The sequence below is a fragment of the Haliaeetus albicilla genome, chromosome 7 (genome assembly GCF_947461875.1).
Source record: "Haliaeetus albicilla chromosome 7, bHalAlb1.1, whole genome shotgun sequence".
In the NCBI taxonomy this organism is placed as follows: domain Eukaryota; kingdom Metazoa; phylum Chordata; class Aves; order Accipitriformes; family Accipitridae; genus Haliaeetus; species Haliaeetus albicilla.
This window is the reverse complement of record NC_091489.1, coordinates 2,075,665-2,086,146: the sequence shown is the minus strand read 5'-3', so window position 1 is coordinate 2,086,146 and position 10,482 is coordinate 2,075,665. Positions and strand designations below refer to the sequence as shown.

Here is a 10,482-nt window from a genome sequence, read left to right as displayed (position 1 = left end):
GAGTGGGAGCGCGGCGCCGGCCGCTGGCTCGCTCCGACTCAAGCTGCGGCAGGAACGGGGAAGAACCGCTGCGCGGTTTGGGCTGAGAGAGGGAACGACGGAAAGGGTTCTACGGAAGAAGAGGGAGAAGGGAAAGAGGGAAAGAAGGCGTCCTTCCCTCCTCCTCTTCCCGGAGATGGTCTCGCCCGGTTGGCGTGACGTACCCGCCCCCGCCACGCCCCGCTCTGAACGGGCCAATAAGCAGCGAGGCGCCTGGAATTATGAATGGGCTGCTAGACACGTCACTGGCCGCCGTTTAAAGGGCGAGGAGAGAGGCCGGGGCTGGAGCCCACCCGGGTCCCGGCGGCAGCGGGGCCGGGTCCTGCGGCGAGTCAGGATAAACCCGAGAAGGGACCGCTACTGCCAGCTACGGCCCCCCGGGCCCCCCCAAAACATTCTCTCTAACAGGGAAGTTTGCCCCTGCCCCCCCAAAAAAGCCACAAAGAACATTTTAAAATGACAGTAAAGTTTCTTAATGTTAAAAAAAAAAATCTACACTGCTGTACATATACACATTACTTACATTACAAAATCCCAGAGAAATATTTGCTGTATCAGCTATGCTCTGCTCACTTTTCCTTTCCCTTCGGAGCAGCTTCCTTTGGGTGAGACACCATTCAAATCTGTGAGCAACCAAATAACGGGCTACAGAGATTTTGCAGACTCGTCTAACGCCACCCTCCAAACCCACACCTGGTGACAGTATCGAACAGGATTTTGTCCGTTACTCATGTAGCTTTATCAAATTCCATGAAACTAACTCACATATGAATTTGTTCAGCTTCGATTTTTAAGGACTAACAAAAATAGGTCTTTTGCTCCGTCATATAAAGAGCTCGGACAATCTGCCCAATGTAGAAAGCAGTTACCACCTGGCATAATTTGGTAATAACAATATACAAAAATGACACCGGTCAAGGTGGAGAGAGAAGGAAGAGATCTGGCAATCCATTAAAAATAGAATACAAAGGCTCACAAGTTCTCCAGCAAAGGTTTGCTTGCAAGGTCATACTCATTACAAATGTGTTCACAATGCCAGAAGTCCAGAACACGCTGTGGGCTGCAGCACAGAAATCCAGTGCCTCTTTGGGAGATGGTAACTGTTCCTGTAGAGAGCAGCAAGTCTGTGCTGGAGGCCTCTCACCTTTGGGAATAAGCATCCATTTAACTTCTGCACAGGAGCAGAGGAAGGACAAGTTTCATCTCTGCATAAAGTTTTTTTCCAAGGCAGCGGGAGTCCTCTGAAGGGAGTGGATATTGCGTTTCACCCGATCTTCTAGGGTGGAAGTAGATGCACTCTCTAGTTTTAAGCGACTGCAGAAAATTGAACCAAAGAAAGATATTAGAATCTCTTTCCAAACATTAGACCATTTCTAGCAGGTTTCACCACCCTCAAGTCATCTACCTGAATTAATCTAACAGAGAAAACAGCAAATTATTTCCTACTAAAGTCTGCAATGAAAGAACTGAACACCTTTTAGTTTGGCTTGTAACAGATTCAATGCCTTATTTAAGGTCAGTGCTCAGAAATAAATTTTCAGTAGCTCTCAAGTCTCCTCCATCTTCCAAATATAACTAATCGTTAATTACAAATGCATCCGTCACAGGGGACTTGGTTGCTTTCTGTGAAGCAAACGAGGGAAAAGCAATGTGTTCCTGAACTGAGGGCAGCGGTCCTCTGGGAGCCCGAATGCCAGAGCTCATGCTGTAAATGACTACGATAGCTACAGGAGAGAGAAGGGATCCTTGTGGCCACTCACTTTCTTTTACTACTTCAGATCACACTGCTGTGCCTTTCTGAGTGATCTCCTCGTGCTCATCTCCCTCTTCAAACAACATGCTAATAAACACAGTTTGTTAGCTCAACCAGTTGCTTCTGCACAGGGAACACACAAAATTCTCTCTCCACAAGAGAGTTTCCTCGTGGAGAAAATCTATCGTGATTTTAAGCCACCATTATGTGATCCCAGCTCTAGGCAGCTTCAGGAATTAAGTATACATTCTCCTCTGATTAATTTATAGAGCCTGAAGAATACTATGCTGCAGCAACTCCAAAATACATAACACTGCCATGGGATCTTTCTTACATACCACTGCACTTTCTGGAAGGCCTTGCGCCACTCCAATTTCCTTTGCCTGTCATGTGCACAAGAGACAGTAAGTTACCACCTGTGTTTAGAAATGGTCTTATTTCTTGTTGAGCACAGGTTTCAGTCCCACAAGCTCTTGGCACACAGACTCCCAGTGGACTTGCAGGCCTAAAACTGTTGCAAGCTCCTAAAACCAGAGAACTTTAATATCTGCATGTAAAACGCTACTAGACATATCTACAGCTTGGCAAAAAATAACTCATTACTGATTTCTGAGTCTGACCAAGGCCATCATAGAAATAATAATCTTTTGGGTTAAGAACAGAATTTGGAAACAGTAGATCTCACTAGTTCTACTGTAAAACACAGCAGAGATGGATCTTGTACCATCGTCTGAAACATCTCAAAAAGTTGAGGCCATCACTCGCTTCTCAGAAGCGGTGGCCTATATTTCCCTTGAATAAAAAAGCAGATAATAAAAGACACTCACTTGAAGAACTTCCCATCTCGGGAGTCAAGTTTCTCCAGTTCTCGCTCCAGCTCCTCCTCCTTTCGGTGTTTCCTGAGGTTGTTTGCTCTCTCTTCTTCCCGCCACTTGGCATTTTCCATCATTTCCTGGCGTTTACGCTCTAGTTCCTCTGGAGAGATCCTTCTATTCGTGTAGAAAACACCACTGCTGTGAATCAATAGCACGCTGGGCCCACCCCCCTCTTGCTTTCCATTCTTTAAGATGATTTACAACCCCCAAAATTAGGGGTGTTTAATGTGTTTTTTTTCTTTGGCAGCCAATCAGCAAAGCTTGTAAGTACATGTCTAAATGTTCTGCTTTACCACGCCCCTAGCAAGAGTCTGTTTTCTCCCTCTTTTCAGCCTTCTTGTTTTTAATTGACTGGTAAGATGATGCTGTCAAGGTCATATTTTCCTGATGACAGTGAAACAGAATGCTTCTAATTAACAGTCCACGGGACAAAGAGTGACTTCACATTACTGCCTTGCACAGTGATGCAAGACGCATGGAGAACCAGCAACCACGTGAATTGGTTTGGGAAGCTGTCCAAGGTGTTAGCTAACAATCAAGCTCAAGAGCATCAAACCCAGCACTTTAGGACTCTCCGTCTGACTTTCTGGATATTCGATCCAATCTATTTTAGTTAACAGAATAAAATTTGGTTCACAGATTATACCCAGCTGTTTCACAATCACCTGGGCAACTTCCATCCAAAAGCACAGGGACAAGATCTTGCTTACCTTGTGTAACCTGGAGTATGCTGCCGTCGATAGCTCTTTTTAGGGGAAGGGCTTCTAGCTCTTCCTTTCTCATCCCGACTGCTATGTCTGTAACCCAGAAATACCCTCATTTTAGTACAGATGAACATAGATCATCACACCTCTAAATTTTCCCCAGATTTTCTGTATACATTCTGAAACCAAGACATGTCACATAACTGCAGGACTGTTACCTGTCCACTTTGAAAAGAAATTCTGACGACTCCTAATTACTATAAATTTCTATCTATTTTTACTCAGTTAATTATTTAATCAGCAAACAATAAATACCCAGTACCTGATTTTATCAGTGTTTAGTAAAGATAATTCAACAATTATGAATAACTTTTAAAGAGAAACAATAGCCCAAATAAAACAATACCTAAAGGGTGTACCTAGAAAGAGGGTGTCCCAAGTGAAGAGTGCAATTGCAGACAGCATGTCCCCTCCACAAGCTAACCTGTGTGCTTTTGTACTCTTGCACAACTGCATAGCTCCTGCCTTTACATCCACAACTGAGAAATAATGTGGCCAGAACACTAAAGTGGTAGGAGACTGAATAAGAAGGATTTTGATTCTAGAGAACTCCCCCACCAGCAGCCCTAGGTTTACATTATCCAGGTTAGCCACACTCACTGTTTACTGTGTCTAGAAGGAGATCTTGACCCCCTGCATCCAAATTGTTCTGAATTCTTCTTGGTAGAGCGTCTCTGAGGAGAGCGGGACTGGCTCCTGGACCTGGAGCGATCCCGGTGCTTGTGGGGGGCCCTCTCCTGGCCGGCAGCTGGAGAGTTCCGAGACCTATGGCTCTGGTCAGAGTCTCTACCCTGGAATTCAAAAGTGTCTTTCAGGAGAGACCCCTTGTAGGAGCACAACGACAATGTAAGGCCACAGAGGAGACCTCGGACAAGGCTAAGTGCAGGAAGGAGTGTACACTGTGGTCTGTGTTCACTTATCTCACTTCCTAGGTTCTTATTAACACCTGTGTCTAAAAAGATTATTTCTGTATGATGTTCAGTAAACTAAACGGCCAAGATAGTCAAGCAGAGTATTTGAACAGATGGGTAATTCAGTTAAGAGAAACTAAATAAAGCTTAACATGAATTCAGAGCAGACAAAAGTCCTACCAGGATCTGAACAACTTTAGTTTCAATGCTTAGATGGCTCCAAATTGAGTATGAACATTATTGTATCATGTCCCCTTCATAATCCTCTTCTAGCTGGTGAAACAGTCTTGCAACAAACTGCCAAAACTGCTGCTCTTCTCTAACTCAGGGCACTTGCTACTGAGAGAGCTGTGTGAAACACACGTACTTACTTGTAAACCATATCCTGGGACTTTGGAAGGAGCAGGTTTCCAGGAGGAACTGTGCATCCTCTTCTGAGACCTAAAGAGAAAACAGAATAGTACTTTTGAACAGATGAAATTCAAGAATACAATTTTTTTAACGTTAAAATGCCATAAAAATAATTTAATGATGCAAAAACCATCAAGTAACATATAAACATTAAGGCAAATTAAGAGCATTAATTAGAAAGATAAAACTCAGACAGGATTAGAAAAAGACAGGAAAAACAAACAATAAACCAGGAAACATGGTATTTTTACTACAAAACCTCAAAACATACTTATTTTTGCTTCGCTCCTCATCACTGCTGTCACTTTCACTGCTAGAACTGCGATGTCGATGTTTCTTGTGCTTCTTCTTCTTCTCTTTCTTCTTCTTCTTCTCTTTTTTGTCTAAACTGTTTTGCAGCTATAAAGCAAGACACCATTTCATTAGTAATAATTACTGTCTTTACATTTGGCGAGTCAGTATCACAAGGCAAAGTAATAGAGTTCTCTGTGGAAAGGCTCCTGAACAAAACCTAAACCATTTAACAAGGTCCTCTCTCAAAACCAAAGAGCTTAATAAAGTCTTCCCTAGTGTCAGTTTGGTATTAGTGCATGTCAAATTCTATGTCTGCAATCACTCTGTAGTACTAAATCAACAATTAATCACTAGCTAAAAAATAAAAATTAAAAAAATGCACACAAGCACACCAGAAGAGCAAGAAGAGTAAAATAACACTGAACTTGAAAGGAAGAGAAATTAATTCCTGCTGACAGACTGATACAGAACCTTGTTTATAGAAAGCTGAATTTATTCTGTTTTTCTGTGAAAGAGTCAGGAATTAGAACTCAGCTCCTTATCCTAAACAATACTAATTTTGACCTATGATCCTCGCCTTAGTTCAGTGTACTCTCTGCTTTGAGCCTGTAAAGGACCACTGAGATACACCTACCAATTCTTTGATCTTCTTCATTTTAACGGGATTATTCAAAACTTCTCTCTTCTTTTCCTCCTCCCTCTTTCTAAAGCAGAAAAAAAAAGTATTTTCAAACAACTGAAAATATCACATTCTCATGAAGGATACCAATCAAATGCAAGCTCTAAAAGTATATAAAGCAGGAAAACAGGCAAGTTTTGTACATTCAGCAAAACAGATCCAGCTAAAGAGGAGTCTGCCTTTTTCTTCTCCACTTAAGAGTGCAACTAGTAGGGTTAACAAATATTTGTTCCATTACCATCAATCTGCCTACAATGCTAATAAATGCCTGAACTCTCAGAGCAGACCAGATATATTCACACACACATAAAAGGGTAAGCTAAGCTGGTAGAGACAAATCAATGTGGAATAACAATCTTTGCATTTATATCTATTTACCAACTTACAGCTAGATGATCTATGAGATGATCATCAGCTCGTTCAGATGACGAAATCTCAAATTTGAAATCAAGTCAGCAAAATTATCCAGAAGCAGCAAATTGGCTCAAATACATGATTTGACCTTATGTTGCCATGTCTAGACCACACAACTAAAATCCTATCAGTCACATAAGTGGCTAGCGACCTCTCTGTGGCCAGAACTGCCACCTACAGCCCAGAGCTCTCAAACACGCAGACGTAGCTTTGAGGAACAGACACAACAGCAGTCTTTACAACGTAATTAAAACAGCTTTTGGCAAGTTGCTAATATTGATGCTTTGCCTCATCTACTGCTTTCAGCTCCACATTTAGTACCTTATCATGAAAAGCGGATCCTCACGGATTTTGTTTGCCATATCTAGGACAGAATTAGCACCCGTCTTGGCAAAAATGGAGCCTGGGAGAAGTCCTGTCTCATTGGAACAGCCTGCATCCTTGTCTTCTGTCTTCTCAAAGACATATTTGTCCACTGGGCGACCCATAAGATATTCTTCTCTGTTCACCATGCCTCCGGGACCCTGGTACATCCACTCCAACTTCTCTTCTCTTTTCCTATTGCAAACAAGAACATCTTGTTTTCCTTCTGATGGTTCTAAAGTTACATTTTAAGGCACTGGCTTATGAAGGTAAGTGGAAACTTTTTATCATCAGAGACATTAAACCGATGGCTCTCTCAGGGGCACCCTGCACCACCTCATCAGACAGTGCTTGGCCCCAGAGAATGGCCAGCGCTAGTTACCACCAGTCTGGGGGGCACCAGCACCAACTCACCTGACGGTGCCCATGTCTTCTGCGTATCGCTGCATCTCCTCACGTGCTCGCTCCTCCTGCAACTCCCGCTGCAGCTCCTCGATCTTTTTCCGCTCGGCTTCATGCTTCTGCTCGGCTTTCCACACCTTCTCCACATTGCGCAGGGTCTGCGGGTGCCAGCTCTTCTTCAGGTTCTGCAGGAGAAGGCGGGAGGGGGACACACCGGACCGGGACCGTTAAACAACCGGCCACCTTCCCTCGCCGGTGGGTGGCCACGGGGAAGGGCCCGCTCAGAGCCGGGCTGCCCGCAGACTTCCGACCCCCGGGTCCAGCCCCCAAGAACGGGACACGCTCGTTCCCACCCCCACCGAGACCCGCTGCCACCGAGACCCGCTGCCAGGGGCGGCGAACGGCCGCAGGCCCCGGCGAGCCCGCGCCTCCCGGGCCCCTGGCCCGCCTGCCAGCCAGCCCGCCCGAGCCCAGGCCGGTACCCGCAGCCCCGGGGGAGACCCTCGGCCCCCCTCGGCTCCCCCCGGACCGGGCCGCTCCTCACCAGGTCGCCTCCCCCCATGGCGGCGGCCGGCCGAGCGCCTCCCCCGCGGCTACCGGGCCTCCACCGGCGTCATCAACACGCGTCGACGACGGCGCCTGTTCCGCGCGGCGCGCCTCACAGGCGTCACTTCCGCCGCGGCGCTGAGGGGACGCCGACAAGATGGCGGGCCGAGCCGGCGCAGCGGAGCAGGGCACGGCCGGCCCCGGCGCGCTTCCCGTTCGGTAGGGAAAGAAAACCACCTCCCCAGAACTAAACCCCAACAGAAATAAAGCCCAAAAGCACTAGCGTGACCTCTCCGGGCAAGGGCGCAGTCGGACGGCGTGGAGTACGCGGGGCTCCGCTGCTGTCCCTGCGGGGTGCGGTACCCCAAGCGCGGCCGGCGCTGTACGGAGCGGGCCTGCGGGTGGTTTCCCCTCCGCCATCAGCCGGCGCCAGTCGAAGCGCCAGCTGGGGTGTCCCCGAGCGAAAGCTGTCTCCTGTGGTGCCAAATGGCGTTGATAAAGAGGGCGGTGGGTTGCGGGGGTTGAACCGGTGACCTGCCGGTCCCCAGCCCGGCGCGCTGCCCCTGAGCCATCTCCGCCCGCCAAACGCCCGCCCGACAGCCCCGCGCCGGGGGCGCGGCTCAGGGGTAGAGCGCCCGACTGCGGCTCCGGAGGTTGCCGGTTCGAGCCCCGCGGCGGGCAGAAGCCAGATACCTCAGCTACCCAACCACACACCGATTTATACATGACAGCCCCAGCTCCCTTCAGAAGGCATTGCGGCACAGATCCCCACTGCTACAAAGGCATTATTCTACACAGTTGATTACTGTTCAAAGTAATGGCAATTACTCAAACAGGAAAAACGAGACCAGTAGCACCTCTGCTCAGACTACCTGCAGTATTCAGGAGAAGAGAAGAGAGGGGAAGATGTGAAAGTCTGATTTCATGCTTGGAAAAGATCGTCAAGTCATTTCCAAGGCCTGGGAGGGGTAAGAAAGTCTCTCCACAGTCTTGTCTGTCAGGCCAAGAAAGTCTCTCCAGAGTCTGTCTATGAGGAGATTCTGGAAGAAGAAAGGGTGAAAAATGCAGCTAAAGAGGAGCCACCTGACCCAGGGACCCCTCGATCTGCAGTCAAATGCTCTACCACTGAGCTATACCCCCTTGGCACAGCACCTTCACAAGGACATTTTAAAAACGTTCACAGGCAGAGACGAGTTTTTACATCCACTGTTTAGATTCCTTTACTTGACAGCCCCCTGTGCCTCATACTGTGCCTGCCAAAGGCTGTACACAGAATTACTGCAGAGACTCAACAACAGAGGCAATTACACAGAGACAGTGAGTTCTTAACTCACACAGTGCACAACCCCTGCAGTTTCCTAACAGTCAGGGCCACAGTAGCTTGCATAATGGAGCTCAGAAACCAACCTCCATTGTACGGCACAAGCTCACAAAATCCCAGAAGAGCTCTCCATCTTCTTTCTGTGAGAAATCTTGGCAAAAGGGAGGTGGAAGGAGGAAAAGAGGGGGCACCTGGAGTTGAACCAGGGACCTCTTGATCTGCAGTCAAATGCTCTACCACTGAGCTATACCCCCTGCCTGCACACCTGTCAACTCACCAACAAAACAACATTTGAACTATGTTCTTCCCCAATCTCTGACCTCTCTGTTCCATAGGAATCAAAGCCTGCTGCAGAAATCGCAAGACTCAAACGCAACAGCACCAAACGCATTCAGTCACTGCGCTCCGGCACAGCAGACAGACACTACCTCTGTACTTCATTTACCAGGTGACCTTGGCCCAGTTCCTCTCCAGCTGTCTCTCTGTTTCCTCTCCCAGTTGCACTCTGTTCTCTTTCAGCAGACTGTAACTTGACACAGCAACTGCCTGAAGTCTTTGACATCGTCCCCACGCTTTCTAGCTTTGACTGTAAGATGAAAAAGGCTTATTAGGAGAGGAAGCTGAGCTGAACTTATCAGTTAGCCTTCCAGTGAGCAAACAGCCCAAAACCCCAAGAAAAAATGCATTCTGAGGGGGCACCCGGAGTTGAACCGGGGACCTCTTGATCTGCAGTCAAATGCTCTACCACTGAGCTATACCCCCTTGGCACAGCACCTTCACAAGGACATTTCAAAAACATTCACAGAGAGAGACAAGTTTCTATGTCCACTGGCTAGACTCCTTTACTTGGCAGCCCCCTTTGCACCTTACTCTGACTGCCAAAGGCTGTACAGGGAGTTTAATTATGATAAATATCATTACTACAGAGAATCAACAACAGAAGCAAGTCCACGCAGACAGCGAGTTCTTACACCGTGCATAACCCTTGCAGTTTACCAAGTCAGGGCCTCCGTACCGTGCATAATGGAGCTCGGAAACCAACCTGCACTCGTACAGCACAAGCTCACAAGATCCCAGAAGAGCTCCCCATCTTCTTTCTGTGAGAAATCCTGGCAAAAGGGAGGTGGAAGGAGAGGAAAAGAGGGGGCACCTGGAGTTGAACCAGGGACCTCTTGATCTGCAGTCAAATGCTCTACCACTGAGCTATACCCCCTTGGCACAGCACCTTCACAAGGACATTTTAAAAACATTTCCATGAGACACCAAGTTTCTCTGGGCAATCTTTTTCCTGACAGCCCCCGTGCCTCTTACTGTGCCTGCCAAAGGCTGTACACAGAATTACTGCAGAGAATCAACAAGAATTACACACAGACAGTGAGTTCTTACACAGTGTGCAACCCCTGCAGTTTCCTAACAGTCAGGGCCACGGTACCTCCAACGCTGAAGCTCGGAAACCAATGTTCAATGCACAACACAAGCTCACAAGATCCCAGAGGATCTCTCCATCTTCTTTCTGTGAGAAATCCTGGCAAAAGGGAGGTGGAAGGAGAAGAAAAGAGGGGGCACCCGGAGTTGAACCAGGGACCTCTTGATCTGCAGTCAAATGCTCTACCACTGAGCTATACCCCCTTGGCACAGCACCTTCACAAGGACATTTCAAAAACATTCACAGAGAGAGACAAGTTTCTATGTCCACTGGCTAGACTCCTT

The 10,482-nt window shown here is 47.4% G+C and overlaps 1 protein-coding gene and 4 non-coding genes across 6 annotated transcripts; all 5 read right to left on the bottom strand.

The window, feature by feature from the left end:
• Positions 1 to 488: 488 nt before the first annotated feature.
• CWC25 (CWC25 spliceosome associated protein homolog) lies at positions 489 to 8,341 on the bottom strand. 2 transcript variants are annotated; one of them, XM_069786426.1, is made up of 10 exons: positions 8,324 to 8,341; positions 6,918 to 7,090; positions 6,462 to 6,698; positions 5,682 to 5,751; positions 5,025 to 5,152; positions 4,714 to 4,783; positions 4,032 to 4,222; positions 3,378 to 3,464; positions 2,620 to 2,781; positions 489 to 1,353 (listed from the first exon to the last, which is right to left on the bottom strand). In XM_069786426.1, exons 2-10 carry the CDS (start codon positions 6,950 to 6,952, stop codon positions 1,239 to 1,241), a joined length of 1,095 nt encoding a protein of 364 aa, XP_069642527.1. In that variant the 5' UTR covers positions 6,953 to 7,090; positions 8,324 to 8,341; the 3' UTR covers positions 489 to 1,238. The 2 variants fall into 2 exon arrangements, with proteins under 2 accessions (XP_069642527.1, XP_069642526.1); XM_069786425.1 differs by lacking the exon at positions 8,324 to 8,341 and adding an exon at positions 7,450 to 7,599.
• A 613-nt stretch (positions 8,342 to 8,954) lies between these two features.
• On the bottom strand, positions 8,955 to 9,026 carry TRNAC-GCA (transfer RNA cysteine (anticodon GCA)). The gene has a single exon. It is a non-coding gene; the product is annotated as a tRNA-Cys (tRNA).
• Positions 9,027 to 9,462: 436 nt separating this feature from the next.
• On the bottom strand, positions 9,463 to 9,534 carry TRNAC-GCA (transfer RNA cysteine (anticodon GCA)). The gene has a single exon. It is a non-coding gene; the product is annotated as a tRNA-Cys (tRNA).
• Positions 9,535 to 9,913: 379 nt separating this feature from the next.
• TRNAC-GCA (transfer RNA cysteine (anticodon GCA)) lies at positions 9,914 to 9,985 on the bottom strand. Its single transcript has one exon. It is a non-coding gene; the product is annotated as a tRNA-Cys (tRNA).
• Positions 9,986 to 10,329: 344 nt separating this feature from the next.
• TRNAC-GCA (transfer RNA cysteine (anticodon GCA)) lies at positions 10,330 to 10,401 on the bottom strand. Its single transcript has one exon. It is a non-coding gene; the product is annotated as a tRNA-Cys (tRNA).
• Between the last annotated feature and the right edge of the window lie 81 nt (positions 10,402 to 10,482).